An 18,761-nucleotide genomic window follows, 5' to 3' on the forward strand; every position below is an offset into this window, starting at 1 on the left:
ACCCTGCGGTCATCTCCATGAGTCAGTGGGCGCCTGTGTGGAGAATGGGCTTGCTTTGTAGTTAGACTCTAGGTCTAGGCTCTGCCCCTGCCCCTTAACAGATGGACACTTCCTTTCACCCCCTCTAGCCCATATTACCTTGTTTCTAGAAGCTCAGGTAATGAACACCCACTTCTCAGGGAGCTGTATGGATCAGACAAAAGGGTCCAGGCTGGGCACCTGGCAGGGCACAGCAGGAAGGGTCCACACGGCTGAGTTCCGAAAGTGATAGCTTGTTGCCGACTGGGTCTTGCAAGAGGAGTCGGCAGATCCTAGACAACTCTGTTTGTTTGCTCAGCCACGGCAGAAGTCGACTCAGTAAAGAAGCCAAGCTTCCCACGGCCTCACAGTGAAGGAGCTGGAATTTGAACCAAGGCGCCTGCCCTTTCCACACCACACCCTGTCTTGTTATGCTGCATAGTTGTCACCGACTGTCGCCGTGCCCGTGTCCCAACAGTCCCTTAGACTGGCCCCACAGAGAATGGGCCCTTAGAAATGGGGTCACTGAAGCTCACAGTACCAAGGACTGGAGCCTCAGTTGCCTGACGGCCCCCACCTCTACCCCCACCCCCACCTCTAGTGCAAGGGGGTGGGGGTCGGTGGTACCAAAATGTATATGGAATCGGAAATCCTAAACATAGTAACCTGAAGGCAAAACTCCGGACCCAATTGCTTATTATGTATGAGCACTGGAATTCATTCTGGAGACTCCTCAGGATCCTAGCATCTCCACTTCCTGCGTGGTGGAAGAGTAATTAATCTTCAGGGAAGAGATGTTTCACAAAGCTGAGGTTTAAGGCATCAGGTGGTAGCAGCGAGCAAGCCCTCTCTTGAACTCTAAGCAGGTTTGAAACAAGAGTGACTGTGAAGGACCCCAGACGGTGAGGAGACGTGGACTCAGACTGTTCCTATTACCCCATCCACAGGGAGGGCTCACAGTCCTGCTCCAGAACATTCCTGGGACATTGGGGTGCATCTGAGGCGTCTGGAAGCCTGCCCCCTTCCTCTGTCAGGTCTTCCCTGGCTGTTACATACGGGCAGCAAGCCTGACACATTTTTACCATCCTACGCTTTTACAGCGAAATCTCTACTCTTCTTCCCAGGCTGAATCCAGGGAACATATCGTGGCCTTCAACATGCTGAATTACCGATCCTGCAAGAACTTGTGGAAATCCTGCGTGGAGCACCATTCGTTCTTTCAGGCAAAAAAGTTACTACCTCAGGAAAAGAATGTTCTGTCTCAGTACTGGACTCTAGGCTCCAGGAACCCCAAAAAGTGAGTATACTTTCGGGAGACCATCCATGTTATCAGAGATAGTAATGTGTGCTGGTTGCCCCTGGCTCATCTTTGGGCTGAGAAGCAGCACTGGGGCTGGACTCCAGACTGTAGATCCCTGAATGTTAGCTGAATCTCTCCTTTTTACACACACACTCAGGTACATGCTGTTTTCCCAGCATTAGCTTCTGCCCCCTCAACTCTGCTGTCGTCTGAGTTCCCAGACAGCTAATATTGCAACTGTCACCTCACCCTGCCCAGCAAAGGACACCGAGTGTCATTCTGGTGCTGACATGTTAGGCTTTTCACAGCTGGAGACCACTAAGCCAGCTCCTCCCCCAACAATATTAATCCATAGGGCACCCCACAAAAAAGAACAGAGGTCTCCAGAGTCAGGTGACTTCAGAATGTATTACCTATAATAGTTACAAAATAGTAATTATAACTGACATTTACCTAGTGTTTATAAAAGAAAGGCACATATTTAATTGTATTTAGTTCTTGTAATGAACCTGAGAGATAAATGCTGCAGAAATGATATTCAAAATACTTAATGGTTAGAATAGTCAAAATAAATTTACACACACACACACACACACACACACACACACACACACACGTATATATGTATGTATATCATATGTTCATAATATCTTTTGGATCTCTAAATTAACTATGGAATTAAATATACATATACTTTTTGTGTGTGTGTGTGTGTGTGTGTGTGTATTATACTGTGGAGCATATATATTATATAGTCTGTTTATTTGTTTACTCTAAGCCAGCTTTGTATAAGAGGCAGCAGAAATTGTTCATCAAGTTGCTAGAGTTTCTAAACCATTTGCTGGTTTTTCAAAACTGTGATTGATTATCATTAATGTGGCTTTTTGTAAGTGAAGCTCAAGTATGAGCTGTTGTTTGGTAGGAGATTTTGTAAGAATGTTCTAGTGGGGCGGTTGGGGATTTGGCTCAGTGGTAGAGCGCTTGCCTAGGAAGCTCAAGGCCCTGGGTTCGGTCCCCAGCTCCGAAAAAAAAAACCAAAAAAAAAAAAAAAAAAGAAGAATGTTCTAGTGGCTTTCCTATTACATCTTAGTCTTTAGGTAAGGTAATGATTTAATAAGTGGCAAATTGCCTCTGGTAGGGGTGGTATTGTTTCTTATCAACCAAGAACAAACGTGCCTTTAAAGTGTTTAGCTCTCGTCTTTCTGTCTCGTGTTGCTGTGCATTCAGTATTCTACTACTGAACAGGCCATAAGAATATTGCAGTAGGGGCGCCTGTAGAGGCTTGTCACCACGATGCTACATGGAAACTGAATCCTCTTCCTGCATGGTGGTCCTTCTAGCCAGCCAGAGGCCTCAGATGAGAGCTGTTCCCCAGTGTGGTACAGTCAGCCACCAGCAGTAGCCCCACTGTCTACAGAGGGCTGAGCTGCAGCTGGTGAGGCCGTGCACCTTGGTCGAACGCTCACTGGGTCATGCCATCCTGGGGGACTTCCCCGATGGAAGTCATGCTGAGCACTCAGAGCCTGGCATCCCTCACTAGGAGCCTCAGGAACCCAGCATGGGCAGCAGCAGCCGTAGCAGCTGAGCAGCCCCATGTCTGTGAGAGTTCTGGAGTCAGATGAGGTACGTCAGCAGCAGGTCAGATCTGCAGACTGATGGGTACAGTCGAGAAAGTCAGGTCGAAGAAACAGAAAAACAATTTAGCATGAAAATGAGTGTAAGGCATAGAAATACCGGTGAGCTTCTCTGCTGGGCACAGCTTCCGTGCTGCAAATGGGTCATGTAAAGAGGGATCTCACTACCGTCTAGTTGAAGACGAGATGGCATGCAGTTGGCAGGGGGCCGGCCTCCTTATGGTTGATGTGTTTGTGTGGTCCCCACCCAGATGTTAGAGTGATACTCTTCTTGTGTTCATTGGAAGGAAGCGTTTTCTTCCAAATAAGAATTGCCTAGATTCTCCAGGCAAAAGGGAAGGTGGCATCCGAGGGACTGAAAGGGTATATAGTCCAACACTGTGTAACATTTCAAAGTCTTCTTTCCCTTGAGTTCTAATGTGCTGCAAACTTCTCCCCTGCAAACGGCACAGGGTGCTGGCTGGGTCCTGCTCCTCTTCTGTGCCATAAGAACCCCTATTTTGGAGCTCACAGCAACAGTAGTCTATTATATCTCAAGGTTTGTGTGTCAGGAATTCAGGAAGGGTTTCCCGGGGACTCTTTTGCCCCATTAGATCTGCCCTGTTACATAGGGATTTTGCGACACACAGTTTCAAAGCAGCCACTTTTTTTTTTTTGGTTCTTTTTTTCGGAGCTGGGGACCGAACCCAGGGCCTTGCGCTTCCTAGGCAAGCGCTCTACCACTGAGCTAAATCCCCAACCCCCAAAGCAGCCACTTTTAAACCTCCGTATAGGGTCACTTGAGGAATAGAAGGCAGTTTGGGGTTCAAGTCATGAGGTTCTTACTGGTACCATCTTTTAGTATACTGTTTTGAATATATATTTGACTATACATAATACTTGTAATTTTGACTCTTAAATTGTTTTTTTTCCACTTATTTATTTATGTGTGGGTGGTACGGGGGAAAACACATGCCTGCCATGGTACACGTGTAGTCCAAGGACAACTTCTGGGAGTCACTTTTCTTCTGTCCTGTGGGTCTTGGGGATTGAATTCAAGTCATTACACTTGGCAGCAAGCACCAAGCTAAGCCGTCTCCCCAGCCCTTATCACTTCCGTTCATTTCACAGATGAGGAAACCATGGTCAGCTCAGCCCTAGAGATAAATCCGTAGGTCTGTGCTGGGCCCTCTGGTAGGTTCCATGAAAGAAGAATTTTTCATTATTTTCCAGGGACCATGGAACAGTTCCAAATTTCTATTAATAACCCATGACATGTGCTTCAGGAATTTGCCACATTAAGCCTCGGAGCCTTGCTGCCTGCTGCCTGCTGCCCTTACTTTAATTTACAGCCGTAATCAGTGGTCATGTGGCTTCTGATATAACTGACCTCAGGGGGAAAAGGTCTCCTAGTGAGGCTGCGCTGAACTTTGATCCGAGTGACGGCTGCATTCATTACTGTAAACTAGAACCTGAATTTCGTTGGGTTTCTTTGTTCTGTTGCTTTCGTCAGTTGGTCTTGGGGCATATGGAAATATATGGAATGTTTAAGACATCTAGAGCATGGTGTTAAATTAAAAAATGCCAGAACTGTTAGTGCCAACCAGACTTCAAACATTTGCTAAGGCCGTCTATTCCTCAGGATATCGGTTCTCTTAACTATAAATAAAATTCAGAAATACCCTTCAGTCAAAGGATAGGACCTGAAGCTGTTCTAAGCACATCCTCTGCTTCTCTATCAAAGAGTGACTTATGGCCGCCGCATCTGGTGGCCAGGGTGACAGAGGTCACCTGCAAGGGTGACTGCTTTTGTTCATGCCAGTGGGAGGCAAGAGAGGTAGAGCCATTGAAGTTATTGGAGCTGTGCTGGTCTGCGCTGGTCTGACATTGCTTCTAAGCCTGGGAGCCTTGGAACAGTCTAGAAGCAGTTCAACTATTTAAAGTAGTAGAAACACAGAAGCATTTTCAACAAAAGACCTACAGAAAATCCAGAACAAGAAAGGAAGTCTGGGACCAACGGGGTCAAGGCACTTACGGCCGAGCCTGACGGACTTGAGTTCAATCCCCTGTCCCACATGGTGGAAAGACAAAACTGACCCCTGCAGGTTGTTTACTGAGCTCCACAAGTATACTGTGGCACACCCTCACACATGTATATACATTCATATACACTCATACAAAAGAAAGAAATCTACTCTTTAAATATTTGAAAGGACACTCTGCAAGCTGACTGCCTCCACCAGTCATAGCCCAGCTGGTCTGAGCAGGGCTGGTGTCATGGTGATGCTAAGTAAGCCCCTTCCCCGGGGAAGGCGACATTTTATGGATGCTACCCTTGCTTTCTTGCTGGACAGGTCAATGTGGTCAGTGGCCCTGCATCTGTTTTTCAGGTCTGTAAATAACCAGTATTGCAGAAAGGTGATTGGAGGGATGGTGTGGAACCCAGTCATGAGGAGATCCTTATCGGTGGAACGGCTGGAAACCAAGAGTTTGCCTTCCCGGTCGCCCCCCATCACCCCCAACTGGTATGTCCTCTTTTATGCCGTACACCAGCAGATGCCTTCTCTCTTTTAAAAACAGAGTGGCCGTTAGATTCTTCAACAGAGATGGCCTGCAGACGACTTCCCATGTGTGTTCCATGTGCTGCAGAGCCAGTTCTGATAATGCTTAAGGTGGCCTTAAAATCATAATAAGTCCATCTGAATAATGTTATCTGTTCATGAAGTACATTGCGATAGTCTTTGTGTTGAGAACCTAACCCTTCTGGTAGCTGGACGTGGTGGTAGATACTTGCAAACTTAGCATTCAGGAGCCTGAGACAAAAGAACAAAGGGTTCAAGGCCAGCCTGGGTTACATGGGCCTAACCTCTCATAAATAAATAAGCAAACCACAGAGTTACCTTGCTGTGCTAGAATACTAGATATTACCCCGCCTACCTAACTACACTCTTGAACGGCTTCTTTGAAAAATTAATAAATTGGGATGGGCCTGAGGGCATAGCTCAGTGATAAGGTACGTGTACAGCACGTGCAGACCCTGGTTTCATTCTACAACCCTGCAAAATGAATAAATCATAACGCTTGGCCTGAGGCCCCCTGAATTGCCTGCCTCAGAATCGTGGCATAGGGTGTCGTCTTTAAGCTCTAAGAAGTCCCAGGGTAAAGACATTAAAAGGATTAAGGGTGGAAAGACATGAGGCCCTCGAGGTTCTAAGTTTACCTCAAATGGAATAATGCATGAATGCTTCTCCTTATGCTTATTTCAGAGAAGGATCAAGCGAAATTTTCTATTCCTTATTTTAATGGTCCGCAAAAGCATCTGCCGTTTTTGCGAATGTCACCTTAATAGCTGAGCATCCGAGAGAGGAGAAGTGAAGCAGGGAAAAATTGTGCCCTGGCTCCGTAGGAATAGCATTGTGGCTTGCAAGACAGGTGGACGTTTCCTAGCTAGGATCTAGCTAGGATTAAGGGATATGGGGAGAGAGACCTGCTAGGAAAGGACCTTCCACAGGGGACTGCATTTCCTGGGCAACGGTGGTGATGACGATGGTGACATGTGTGCTGTAAAGAACCAGCTTAGTTTATGTGCAAACTTGTCAGGGAGGCAGAGAGAGCTCTGGGTGAGCTCCAGGAACTAGCAAGGTTGGATGTGACTTTATCGCTGGCTTGGCTCTCTAATGCTAGGTCTTCTCCCAGGAGTCACAAGAGCCACCTTGCTTACACAATGGACACACGGTATTGATTGTGCAGGAACAGGGCTGATTGTAAGTCCCCAAGAGTCCCGAAGAGAGTGTGAGGTCATGTGATAGAGGGCCTGACACCAGGAGCAGTCCCACGTGCTCCATTTGGCTCATTCTCAGGGGCTGTAAGTACAGCTGAGGTCCAGAGACGGTGTTGGGACTTATCCGAGGTCGCCTGACTACTGTGTAGAACGCTGGTCCCCATCACATTGCAGATGTTTAAAGAGGAGAACATTTAAAAAAAAAAAAAAAACAAAAACCCAAGCATCTCTGGTCCATAGATTTCTGGAAAGTGCTTGCTGTGTGAACAGGAGGACTGAGTCCAGATGCTAGCATACACCTTGGAAAGTAAGACTTGGATGTAGGCGCCTGTAATCTTATGCTGGGAGGCAGAGATAGGAGGACCGAAGGGACCAGTCAACCTAGTGGGTTGATAAGCTCCAGGCTCCATGAGAGACCCTATCTCAAAAAATAAGCTTGAGAGCAACAGAGGAAGACATTTGACACTAACCTCTGACCCTGCACATCCACATGAATGGGCAAAGAACCCACGTATACACGTACACATACACCACACATGCACACCATTTTTTAGATCAGCTATTCCTTGGATCAAGAGAAACTCAGTGAGAAGTTAACACTGCCTTCTAAACCTGTCATTGTGCATTGTTGAGTTGATAGGAAAAGTGCAGGATGGCTTGTTATGTCCTGATTCTTCTAGGAGAGTAACTCACCCTTAATCAGTACTCACTGACCAACGGCATCAGCCAGGCTAATTCTTCCCATTTCTAAGTGCAGACTATGGTCTGGGAGCCACACCACTTAACCAGAGCTGCCTGAGACCTGTGCCGTTCTGGCTGGATTCTGCTGGAGTAGGGATGACCTCACTGGCTCCGACTTCTATTTGTTTTGGTTATTTCTGGTTCTCATTAATTCCTCCCGACGGCCCTTAACACTTAATCCCCTTCGTGCTGGAGTTATGGGTGTGCACTGCCACACCCAGCTCTGGATCTGACTTTCTAAGCACCAGTCAGGGTGTCCGAGGAGAGGCCAGGTCACAAGGTCAGCTACCATTGGGTCAAACCTCTGGGCCCTGCCCTTCTCCCCTTTGCAGGCGAAGTCCACGGCTCCGGCATGAAATCCGCAAGCCCCGCCATTCCTCCGCAGACAACCTGGCCAATGAGATGACCTACATCACAGAAACGGAGGACGTGTTCTATACCTACAAGGGATCCCTATCCCCCAAAGACAGCGATTCCGAAGTTTCCCAGAACCACAGCCCACACCGGGAGTAAGACTTTGTATCTTTCTTTGTATCTGCTTTGGCCTGTAGCCCGGGGTGCTGGTTGCCAGGGGGCAGGATCTGGTGCCTGAAGCGAGCTTCCAGAGATGCTCTCTTGAGATGGGAACCTAAATCCTAATGTCTGTACAGAAGACAACCTATGTGTCAGAGCTCAAAGAAGAGCAGGTACCACTCTCCTAGAACCTGCAGGTCTTGTACTACCCTGCCTGCCTGGGGCCCAGGCAGAGCTTGGTCTGAGATATTCTATATAGCACAAGTACAGACTCACAGACATGCTTGCCCTGATTCCTCCTCTACATCACGTGAGCTTGACCACCCTGTGACTTAGTCATCAGGACCTTACTGACTGGTAGGCGCCTTCTCAGAACAACCGTATGCCTTTGGGTTTGTTTCCTGTTCATTTTAATACTGTAACGAGAAAAACAAAACAACACAAGGTTACCAAAATGGCTCAGCAGGCAAAGGCATTCATTGCCACATCTGTTGGCCTGAGTCTGATACCCTCATGTTGGAAAGAGAACCAACTTCTACTAGTTGTCCTCCGACCTCCATGTGTACACACACACACACACACACACACACACACACACACACACACACACACACACCACCACCACCACCACCACCCCCCCCACACACACAGTTAAAAAACGTGAAGACATTGTCAAATGTTTGTCAAGGACAGTTTCTTCTCAAGCCTTCTGCGGCCACTCTATTGTTGTTCAGATCCAGTGAGGCAGTGTCCTTCTTCCTACTGTGTCTTACACTGTGGGACCATCGAGCTCTGGTCTTTCACCATTCTGAATAATATTCACTTGTCACAGGCTTCATGGAGCCTAGGCTTGCCTCTTCCTTGTGGTGTAGCTGAAGATGATCTTGAACTCTTGATCTTCTTGTCCTCTCCTCAAATGCTGGGGTTACAGGCACGTGCCGCCACATCTGGTCTTCCTAACGAGAAGCTCCCCCGCCCTGCCCCCACTGATGAAGGCCAGCAAAGAGCATGTCTGTTCTGAAAGACAGGCTCGAGTCTTAGTTCTCCAGCTACCGTGTGCATCTGCTCCCTTTCGCCTGATTATCAGAGCTCAGAGCTGCTCAGCCGTTAGACTCAACTTTTCTTGCTTCCCCAGACCCAGGTCTGTCTTGCTGTTCATTCCTCACCTTTTCGATTCTGTCATACCTGGGTGTTTGGGAATAAGCTATCTCAAGTCATATTTTGAAATGGGTGAACGGTAAATCATAAGCCTTATCTTTGAGTTAAATCATGATAGGAAAGGGTAAGGTGTTAGGAGGTCAACCTTAGCCATTGGATATGCGAACTGTTAAGTCCCAAGTGATGGTCAAAACGAAGAAAGGTAATGTCTCCCTATTGGAGGAGGATTAGCAAGCAGGCACTTTGGTAAATCTATAAACGATTACCATCGAAGCTTCGAGGCCTCACAGACATTCAGCACATCCTGCATGTGTTACTTTCCCAGGTGGATTGCAGGTCTCACAGCACTTCCATGCAGGGGTCCAGCCCACTGCAAGCGTGGTCTTCAGATGAGGCCTTCAGATGATCTGCATTTTTAACACCTCTGTTGAAATGACCCCCTCGGTCATTATTTCCTTGCTTATGATTGAAACTCCAGGATTCTTCTGTCGAAGTGATCGCTCTCTGTCCCTGCAGCTTACCGCCTGCCGCACTGCCGGGAAGGCCACAGTCGATGGTTGAAAGTTGAGCTATGAGCAGATCTAGGAATGCAAAGCAAGGAGTGTGGGAGACGGAGTTTAGAACCAGTCTGAGTCCTCCATGGCCTCCAGACTCTGTTACTTTGGCACAAGGAGAAAAGGCAGCTCAGGGACCCTCATCCAGGGGCTTGGGGAGGTCCTCATGTGCTTTTCCTGCTGGTGGCACTGAAGAGCATCTAGGTTTTCACTGGTCAGGGCACCAGCCACCCACCACAGGCAAGCTTTAAGCCAACTGAAATAAGGTGTGTGTTCGGCAACTAGGAAATACACGTGGACTTTCAGCATTGTCAAGTTACATTGACCACTCCACCATATCTGTCAGCAGATACTGCCTGTTCCCATCATCCCAGATTCCTCCCGGGATGGCTCTGCCGTTCATCAAAAGTAAAGCAAACAGTCAAGGTTAGGATCATCAGCTAGCTTAATAGTGGTGTGCTTGATAGGGCAGCGGAAACCTCTGAGAGCCGTTGAGTTTCCATGCCTCCCGTGACTAAGACCATTGCCTCTCGTCCTGTGGCACGCGGACCTTTTAAAGGAGCTCCATTCCTTCTGGGCTCACCTTTAAACATCCTTGCTTGTGGTGGAGAAAGTTCCACAAAATAGAATCTGATAAGGCTTCAGTTTAAGGTTCCTCCAAACCTGGGTCAGTCCTGTGTCCTCTGCCTTCACTGTCACACTGTGGGGCTGGCTCTGTGGCTTGGGAGAGCTGTCAGGGTTGGGAAAGGCATGGCCACCACAGATTTTTCCCGCTGTTTTACAGCCATGAGGGATGTTGGCATGTCTAGGTTTCCCCGCAGATCTGCAGGCTATACCGGGCTGTTCACATTTAAACTCTTGAGAATGAAGTACCATTTAAAGTCTGCTTGTCTGGGCTCTGTTGACTTCAATGATTTTTTTTTCTGCTCTGTTCACACTGCATGCTGATTCACTGAATGTCTCCATGAGACCTTCTCTGGAAGGTGACTCCCAGGACACTTTTCCTTTTTTGCAGCCCAGGATTTGGAGAAATGTGACATTGCAAAGGGACTCGGTGACAGCTCTGAGAGTCTGTTTTGTGGCTAGGCTTCACAAGTCATAGACGGTTGGAAAACGAGAACCCAGATCCCCTTCCTGCCATCAGGAACCCCTCCTCACTGAAGGGAAATCATTCTCTTCTGGGCTTCTTGGAGCCTTTAACATCCAGGGGGCAGGGGAGGGTTTTAATTCCCCAAGCAAGAGATACTGGCTGGTCTGAACTTAATTGCGAAGAAACTCAGCCCTGTAACATTGTATTTACAAAATGTTTAAGAAGCATTTGACATGTTTTGTGCAGCAGATTTGTGCAAAGAGTCTAAAAGAAGCATTCTGTCAGAGAAATCAGAGGAGGAACGAGCTCACAGACAGCGGCGAGGAGGACTCTTTTGAAGAAGAATTAAGTGTAATGTTCTGTGCTCATTCAAAAAAGAGAAGAAAGAGAAAGAGGTGGTGGGGGAAGCTTAGCCCCATCACCACCCCACCCACCCACCCCACCCCCAGTGCACAGAGAAGGAACATGGTCCTGGCAGATGAGTCACTTGCTGGTTTGTTCCATATTTATAGCAGTGCTGCAGAGTTTATGATTATAGTTTTGAAGCCTTGGCAGCGTGCTTTGTGCCCAGGCAGGCTGTGCGCTTTTGTTATTCCCAGCACTGCTCTGAACTTCTCCTTGCTTCCGGGGGGAAGTTGCGGTGCTGGCAGAGAAGCTGCTTTTCTTCATGGTGAAAACAAAACCCAAAAAATTCCCCATCCCCTCCCCGAGATACAAGGGAGGAGGTGCGTGCTAAGGAAGAGCTCACCCTCGGTGCCGATGCTGCAGGAGACAGGAGTCAAAGCATTTGTATCCCAGAGACCGTATCGATGTTTCTCTTTGATTGTTGTTTTGGTGGGCCACCAACATGGTACCCCAGAGTCTTCTCTTCCTGTCATGGTAACTTACTGACTGGTTACCTCTTTCCTGAAGGCCTCTCCTCTCCTCTTGCACAGGATACAAGATAACTCTTGCGTTCATTTTAAAATGTGTACTTTGGAAGGAGCTTTGGGATAATCTCTCTCCATCTACAGCCAAAGACGGGGAGTTCCTATGACTTGGCTTCTAGGCCCCTGGGGTTTGTGAACCCTACCAGTGACGGGCATCCCCAGCAGTGTGGCGATCTGTTGTGCCGTTAGGCACTCAGATTGTTGGTAAAGCTGACCCTCTCTGCCCACGTGTTCTGCAACCACAGACTTAGTCAGCTGCATGTCCAGTGTCATGAGACCTGTCCTGGTCACAGGGTCAGAGCTAAACGTGTACAGGTTTTATTTTTTCCTCATCAGGATGGGGCAAGTGTTTGTACAACCCTGACACTGAATTGGGTACTGTAAGTAACCTTAAAGATGATCTTTAAAAACACAGGAGGGTGCACATAGATAAAATGAAGCCATCAGAGCATTTTATATAAGAGACTTAAGCATCCATCGGTGGTGGATGCTGTCTTGGAACTGCTCCCCAGGGGAGACAGAAGGAAGGTTGTATTTTTCTCAAACTATGATGTACATCTTCACGCTGGCCTGGCATGCCGTCTCCTGCCTCAGGCTCCTAGAACACACGCCACATTGCCTTCCAGTACTCCTGGCAGCTCTGCCTACTCTCCATTAAGCAGTCTAGTTCTTTCTGCCACTTTTTTCTTTTTCCACTGTGTGTAGTTAGGGTGGTGGTGAGGGCCTTCATCTGTGAGACAAACCAGGCCTGGGGGAAACACCCACAAGAGCCTGGAACCTCCCCACCTGGTCTCTGCTCTTCCTCTTTGTGTCTTGGGGAGGGACCACTGTCTCAGAGCCACCCATTTGTACCTGCCGTACCTCAGTCTTCCCTGGTCCTGTTCCCTTCTGCCATTCTCATTCATGTGGTGGGACCCTTTTGAATGAGAGAAAGCATCACACGTGAGCCTTTTCCTGGGGACCGGTACTGTTTCTCATCTCTCCAACATTGCAGCTCTTCAGAAAATATGATTCTCTGGTGGATTTTGTCACTGATGCCTGTTACATCTGTAGTCCTCCAATGTCTGACAGTCTGTCTCTGCACCTTCCCACCCCAGGGGCTAGGGTACGCCTGTGGGCTTTGGCTGCTGTTTCCTGGAGGATAGAGACATGTCTCTTCGTGTTGCCTACCTCCTGCTCAAAGATGGCTTCTTGCTTCCTTCACCCCTTTCTCAGTAGCCTCTGTGAATCCCCCACTCCATGGGGTTGTGTCTCCTCCCTACAACTTGAACCCCCGAAGTTCCACAGGGAGCCCTGACCAGCCCTGACCAAACCGGAGAGAAGGCCATGGCATTCTGACCTCTTGTTTCCCGGCATCCTAGTGTTCTGCGTACCCACCTTCCCGTCATGCCAAGTCCCCCTTGAGTGCTCTGCCCATCCACCCTGAACACCACGCACAATGTCATCGTTCTCTGCAGGGATGAACTTTAGTGTGCGGGTGATAGGTCAGAAAATTGGCCACTTGTTCGTTAAACCACCCTAACCCTAACTCTCCAACCCTACTTAGAAGACGGGGTGTGGGGTGTCCTAGAATATGTCAGTGTTTGCAGTGACTGCTATTCACTGACTTAAGAAAGAATTAAAATGTTTTATGATTTACTGTATTTTATGCGTTTAAGTGTTTTGCCTGCATGCATGTATGTGCACTGCATGTATGTGTACTGCATGTGTGCCTGATGCTCACAGAGTTCATAAATAGAGCATCGAATCCCCTGGAACTGAAACTGCAGATGGTTATGGACCACCAACTGGGTGCTGGGAGCCACACTCGAGTCCCCAGCAAGAGCAACGAGTACTCCTGTCCCCTGAGCCATCTCTCCAGCACCATGTTCCCTGCTTTAGCAAGACCAGGGGTTTTGTTTTGTTTTTGTTTTTGTTTGTTTTATTTATCTTTTTGAGACATGGTCTCTAACCTTGCCTATCTTGGACTTCACTATGTAGACCCATCTGGCTTTAGACCACAGTTTTGTATTAGGAAGAAGAAAGCACTTTGAAACCCTATGAAATAAAAACTCATGAACTAACATTTTCAAATGTAAGGAAACAGGATATGTATTGATATCATTTTATGGAAAGTACTTTTTTTTTTTTAACCACAGGCTTGGGAGATGACAACCAGTAAACCTTCAACCTTCAGGCCATATTCTTCTCTTACACATATCTGTTTCCACACTGGTCTCCCAGTGAATATTTTGTTCAAATAAATTAAGACCGTGAATCATTGTATGTGAATAGGTACAGATTTTATATTTAGAGTAGTCTAATTTAGGAGGGGCGGAGGAGGGGGTAATAGCTCAGTTCTTGCTTACCATGTGAGAAGCCCTAGGTTCTCGACACTGAAGGAAGAAAAAAAAAAAACGAGAAAACAAAAACCAACCCCTGTGCCCAGTTTTAAGTTGCTACTGGACAGAAACATCATTTAAAAAGCAGTCTCTAGCAGGGGCCTGGGATAGAGGGTTAGCGAAAGACAAAAGCAGAGGTGAGAATGTGTGGGGTGTGTGGAGAAGCCGGCCACGGAGGCTTTTGCAGACTGCTATGCTGGTTACAACAATTATCAGCGTATAGGCCCTACTGGTGGATTATTCCATAAATGGTGGTCTGTTTCCCGGCAACTTCAGATTAGTGGGCCCCAGGCAAAGTCCCAGCTAGGAAGTCAAGGCAGAAAAATCTCTTGAGCCAGAAGTTCAAAACCAACCTAGGCAACACCTCTCATGTTAAACCAGAGTAGCTCTACACACACACACACACACACACACACACACACCCCGTCAGACTTCAAAGCAACTGGGGGAGGGGCTGTTTTCAATGGTCATCACCACCCCTAAGTCGGATGTGATTTTATTTAGCCTAGATGAGAGAGCATGGGTAGCCTCAAGACTTTTGCAGAGATTATCTGGTTTCAGGACCCCATGGCGATCTCAAGATGCCTGCCCCTAACTTCAATGATCTTTACTCTGATAATGTTAACCAACCGGCTTATTAACAAAATCTCCTTTTTCCCCACCATGAAGGAGTCTGTCTGAAAACAACCCAGCCCAAAGCTGCCTGACCCAGAAGTCATCCAGTTCTGTGTCTCCATGTTCAAATGCACCAGGCTCCTGCTCCCCAGATGGAGTTGACCAGCAGTTCTTAGAAGACTACCACAAGGTGACCAAAGGAGGCTCCATCGAGGATGCCAGCCAGTACTACTGTGATAAGGTGAGGGGCCTCTGGGCTTGGTTACGCTCGCTTGTAACTCAGTGACTCGCTCTCACTGCAGAAGGAAGCGGTGTAAACGATACTCTCACGTGTCTTCTAGAATGACGACGGCGATGGCTACCTAGTCCTGATCCGGATCACACCAGATGAAGAGGGAAGATTTGGATTTAATCTTAAGGTATGCTGTGAGCCTCTGTAACTTCCTTAGGTGGTACGCAGTGAATTTTGAATTTCAGTCAGAAATCTGCTACCTTACCTACATTGCATTAAAAAACAAAACAAAGGGCTGGAGGGGTGGCTCAGGAGTTAAGAGCACTGACTGCTCTTCCAGAGGTCCTGAGTTCAAATCCCAGCAACCACATGGTGGCTCAAAACCATCTGTAGTGGGATCCGATGCCCTCTTCTAACACACAGGTGTACATGTTGATAGAGCACTCATACATCATAAATACATCTTTAAAAAAGAGAAGCTTTTCTATTTTAAAGGGCTAAAAACTGGACTTTTATATGGTTGCTCAACTGCCTTGTGTTACGTACATGTTATGTGCCCAACTTTTGTAACACGATACTAGATCCCTGTCATCCCAGTGAGCTCTTTGAGTAAGCAGAGCATAGGGACAGTTGCCTTTAACCCCATCATTTCAGAGGCTAAGACTAAGAGTTTGAAGCCAGCCTAGACTGCGTATCAAGTTCACAGCCAGCCAGAGAGAGAGAGAGAGCTATGGAGATCATATCTCAAAACAAATGAAGAAATAAATAAAGCGTGCGACAGCTGTAAAACACATCTCACAAATGAACACAGCAGCTCAGAGAGTTGAGTGTGCAGTTGCACCGTACATGCAGCCACATCCCACCCAGAAGGGGTTATTTGGAGAACTCTGCTAAACTGAGACGGGAAGACAACTAGCTCTTCAAGTCTCTGGGCCTCCTTGCCTAATGAGTCCCTCTAGGCAGTGGCTGCAAACTGCTGCCACCACCCAGTACCCATCTGTTTGTGTACATAGCATTATTGAAACAGGTGCTATACCCATTCGATTATAGCCTCAGGACCCTCTTCCCCACACAGTTTAATATCTAGTGAGGAAGCATCTAGTTTCCCTCTCACTCAAGCCTACCACCGCACTCCCTCACCCACTCCCACTCCTGTGCTAGAGTGCAGGGAGCAGACTGCCCCAGCTGGCTACCAGCCCTCTAGAGCTCGGCTCACACAGGGAGCATCCCAGTGCACATGGCCCTTCCTGAGGTCTAATTCCAAAAGGGGTCACTATCCCCGTGATTGGTCCTCCCATAAACCCTTCCTGAACTATACGAATTATGTCTATATATCTTCGTTAGCAAAACTACTCAAGTGTTCTGTCTTAGGTTTTGTTCTCTTTTGCTTACTTTAAAAAAATGTTTACAGGGAGGAGTGGATCAAAAGATGCCGCTTGTGGTCTCGAGGATCAACCCAGAGTCCCCTGTAAGTAAACTTATTCCATGTGACTTTCTGTGTCTGCTTCCCTCACCTACATCAAACAAGTTTCCATTTCTATGCCCCATTCCTGAGTTTTGTTGGGATTTGGTTTTTCTTTGATTGGTTGGATGACCGGCTGCTCTCTTGGTTTGATCGGTAGCAGGGTGTATTTGTATTTGGTACAGACACAGACAGAGACAGAGAGTGGGATGCCCGTTAACTGCAGCCACGCTGTGCAGTGTGGCCGGTCCCTGAAGCAGCAGCACCATGTCACCTGGGGCCTTGTTATACACGCAGCACTTCTGGCCCCAGCACAAGTACAGGCCCAGGCCCTTCTTGGATCTGTTTGTTACGGGATCCTTGGATGGTTTGTGTGCACATTTAACTTTGAGAAGTACTAGTCAAGGGAAGGAAACCGAGGCAGAGTTAGCTTTCCACATAACTGCCGTAGAGGTCCTTCACCTCTTTCTGTTGTTTTTTGTTTTTTGTTTTTGGGAGATGGGAGGTGTTTTGTCAAGACAGGGTTTCTCTATGCAGCCCAGCTCTCCTGGAACTCACTGTAGACCAGCCTGGCCTCGAACTCACAAGACCTACCTGACTCTTTACCCCTGAGTGCTGGGATTAAAGTCAGGTTAAACTGTGCAACTTTCCCGTTTTCTTGCCGCGTACATATTTAAGGTATAGCACAGTGCATTGCCAAACCTGTATGGAACAGACTGTGAGTGTACCCGCCATCCTCCCTGGTTTCTGTGTGATGGTTTGCTTTGAATTAAACATAGGTGAACACTGAGCCTTCTCAGAGGGGGACCTCTTGGGCAGAGGGCTGACTCCTCAATCCAGCTTACCCCTGGGGCCTGGGAAGATGGCTCAGTGGACAACATCCATGCAGCCCAAGCATGAGGACTAGAGTTTGGATCCCCAGTACCCACATTAAAGTCAGGAGCCAGATGTAGTGGCCACCTGTAATCCTAGTGTGTGGGAGTCAGACAGGGGATCCCCAGCACAAGATGGATTGACAGATTGGTGAAATGACAAGCTCCAGGATGAGTGAGGGACCCTGCCTTGGTAAATAGAGTGGAAGACAGTCAAGGAAAAGACAGTCAAGGAAGACACCTGTCCATGTCTGTATGTGCATGTGAACACACACACACACACACACACACACACACACACACACACACACACACACACTTTTATAGAAGCATTTCCCAGTAGCTTTTTCTTTGCTGTTTCTAGGGACTAGGGAGGCTGGCTTTCCAACAACATTGTGCTCAACTCCTTCCTGTGCAGTGGTTTCTGCCCCTGCATTGGGCTGACAACAATCTATTTCTCCCTTACAAGACAGATAATGTTCATTCCTAACTGGCTAAGCATTTTCACACAGTATATCCAACAAACAGAAGGTTGGGGCCATCAAGAGAGTCGTTCTAAATTAGCAAGGTGGGCTCCCGTGGAGAAATGGCTTCAGTAAACTTGGCCTGCCTGTTCTGATGTGTCTCACAGTGTATGTTCCAAGCCCCTTTAAAAATCCCACCACCAGCTAGTGTGTCCACCTAGCAGCAGCTATGCAAATGATGACAGCAGTACCCAGGGGACAGGAGGTAAATTTGATCGCAGTCTCAGGTGTCTGGGATCAGAGGGAGGCGGCCTTCTTCTTCCCCTTGAGGCTGGTGCTATGGTAACAAAGAAAGTCACTTCCCCCCCACCAGGCGGATACCTGCATGCCGAAACTGAATGAAGGGGATCAGATCGTGCTGATCAATGGCCGGGACATCTCAGAGCACACTCACGACCAGGTGGTGATGTTCATCAAAGCAAGCCGGGAGTCCCACTCGAGAGAATTGGCCCTGGTGATCAGGAGGAAAGGTAACAGGCTCCTGGGGGTGGAGCCACAGAGACAGCACCTGAGGAGCCGTGACTTGTGTCTACCCAGGTGCTTTGGCGATTTGTTTTGTTTTTCTGGTTTTCTGGGACAGCTCCCACACTGTAACCCAGGCTGTACTCCAACTTTCAGCAATTCTTCTATTTCAGCGTCCTAGCTGCTCCAGGTACAAGCCTGAAATTCCATACTGGGCTGCTTGCTGTGTTCTCTACACAGTAGTCAGCGTTTGAAAATGAAGAGCTTTTAGGTTTTGTTTTTTTACCGGTTAGAATGTCTTGCTTGTCACCACCAGAGACAAAAAAAATAAAAGTCTGTCTGCAGGGGCCTGGACTGCTCCCAGCCCTTTTGGAGAGAGGCAGCACCAGTACCCCTTTACAAAGGGCCTAGAGCCCCAGAATTCTACCACCCCCAGCCCAAGTAGCTCACATTCCACTGTTAGCTTGCCTAGTCGTATCTTTTGTGTGTTTGACTTGGTCAGGGGGCAGCTAGGAT

General features: G+C 47.8%; 1 protein-coding gene across 3 annotated transcripts in view; it reads left to right on the top strand.

Annotated features, from left to right (window-relative positions):
- The window catches only part of Ptpn3 (protein tyrosine phosphatase non-receptor type 3), a 114,496-nt gene that overhangs the window by 66,496 nt on the left and 29,239 nt on the right, over positions 1-18,761 (top strand). For all 3 annotated transcript variants that reach the window (XM_032903760.1, XM_032903769.1, XM_032903777.1), the window contains exons 12-18: positions 1,143-1,315; positions 5,322-5,456; positions 7,786-7,962; positions 14,748-14,934; positions 15,035-15,112; positions 16,337-16,393; positions 18,097-18,253. In XM_032903760.1, the coding sequence (XP_032759651.1) occupies positions 1,143-1,315; positions 5,322-5,456; positions 7,786-7,962; positions 14,748-14,934; positions 15,035-15,112; positions 16,337-16,393; positions 18,097-18,253 (964 nt within the window). The remainder of the gene's footprint in view (positions 1-1,142; positions 1,316-5,321; positions 5,457-7,785; positions 7,963-14,747; positions 14,935-15,034; positions 15,113-16,336; positions 16,394-18,096; positions 18,254-18,761) is intronic.

The sequence above is a fragment of the Rattus rattus genome, chromosome 1, assembly GCF_011064425.1.
Source record: "Rattus rattus isolate New Zealand chromosome 1, Rrattus_CSIRO_v1, whole genome shotgun sequence".
Classification (NCBI taxonomy): domain Eukaryota; kingdom Metazoa; phylum Chordata; class Mammalia; order Rodentia; family Muridae; genus Rattus; species Rattus rattus.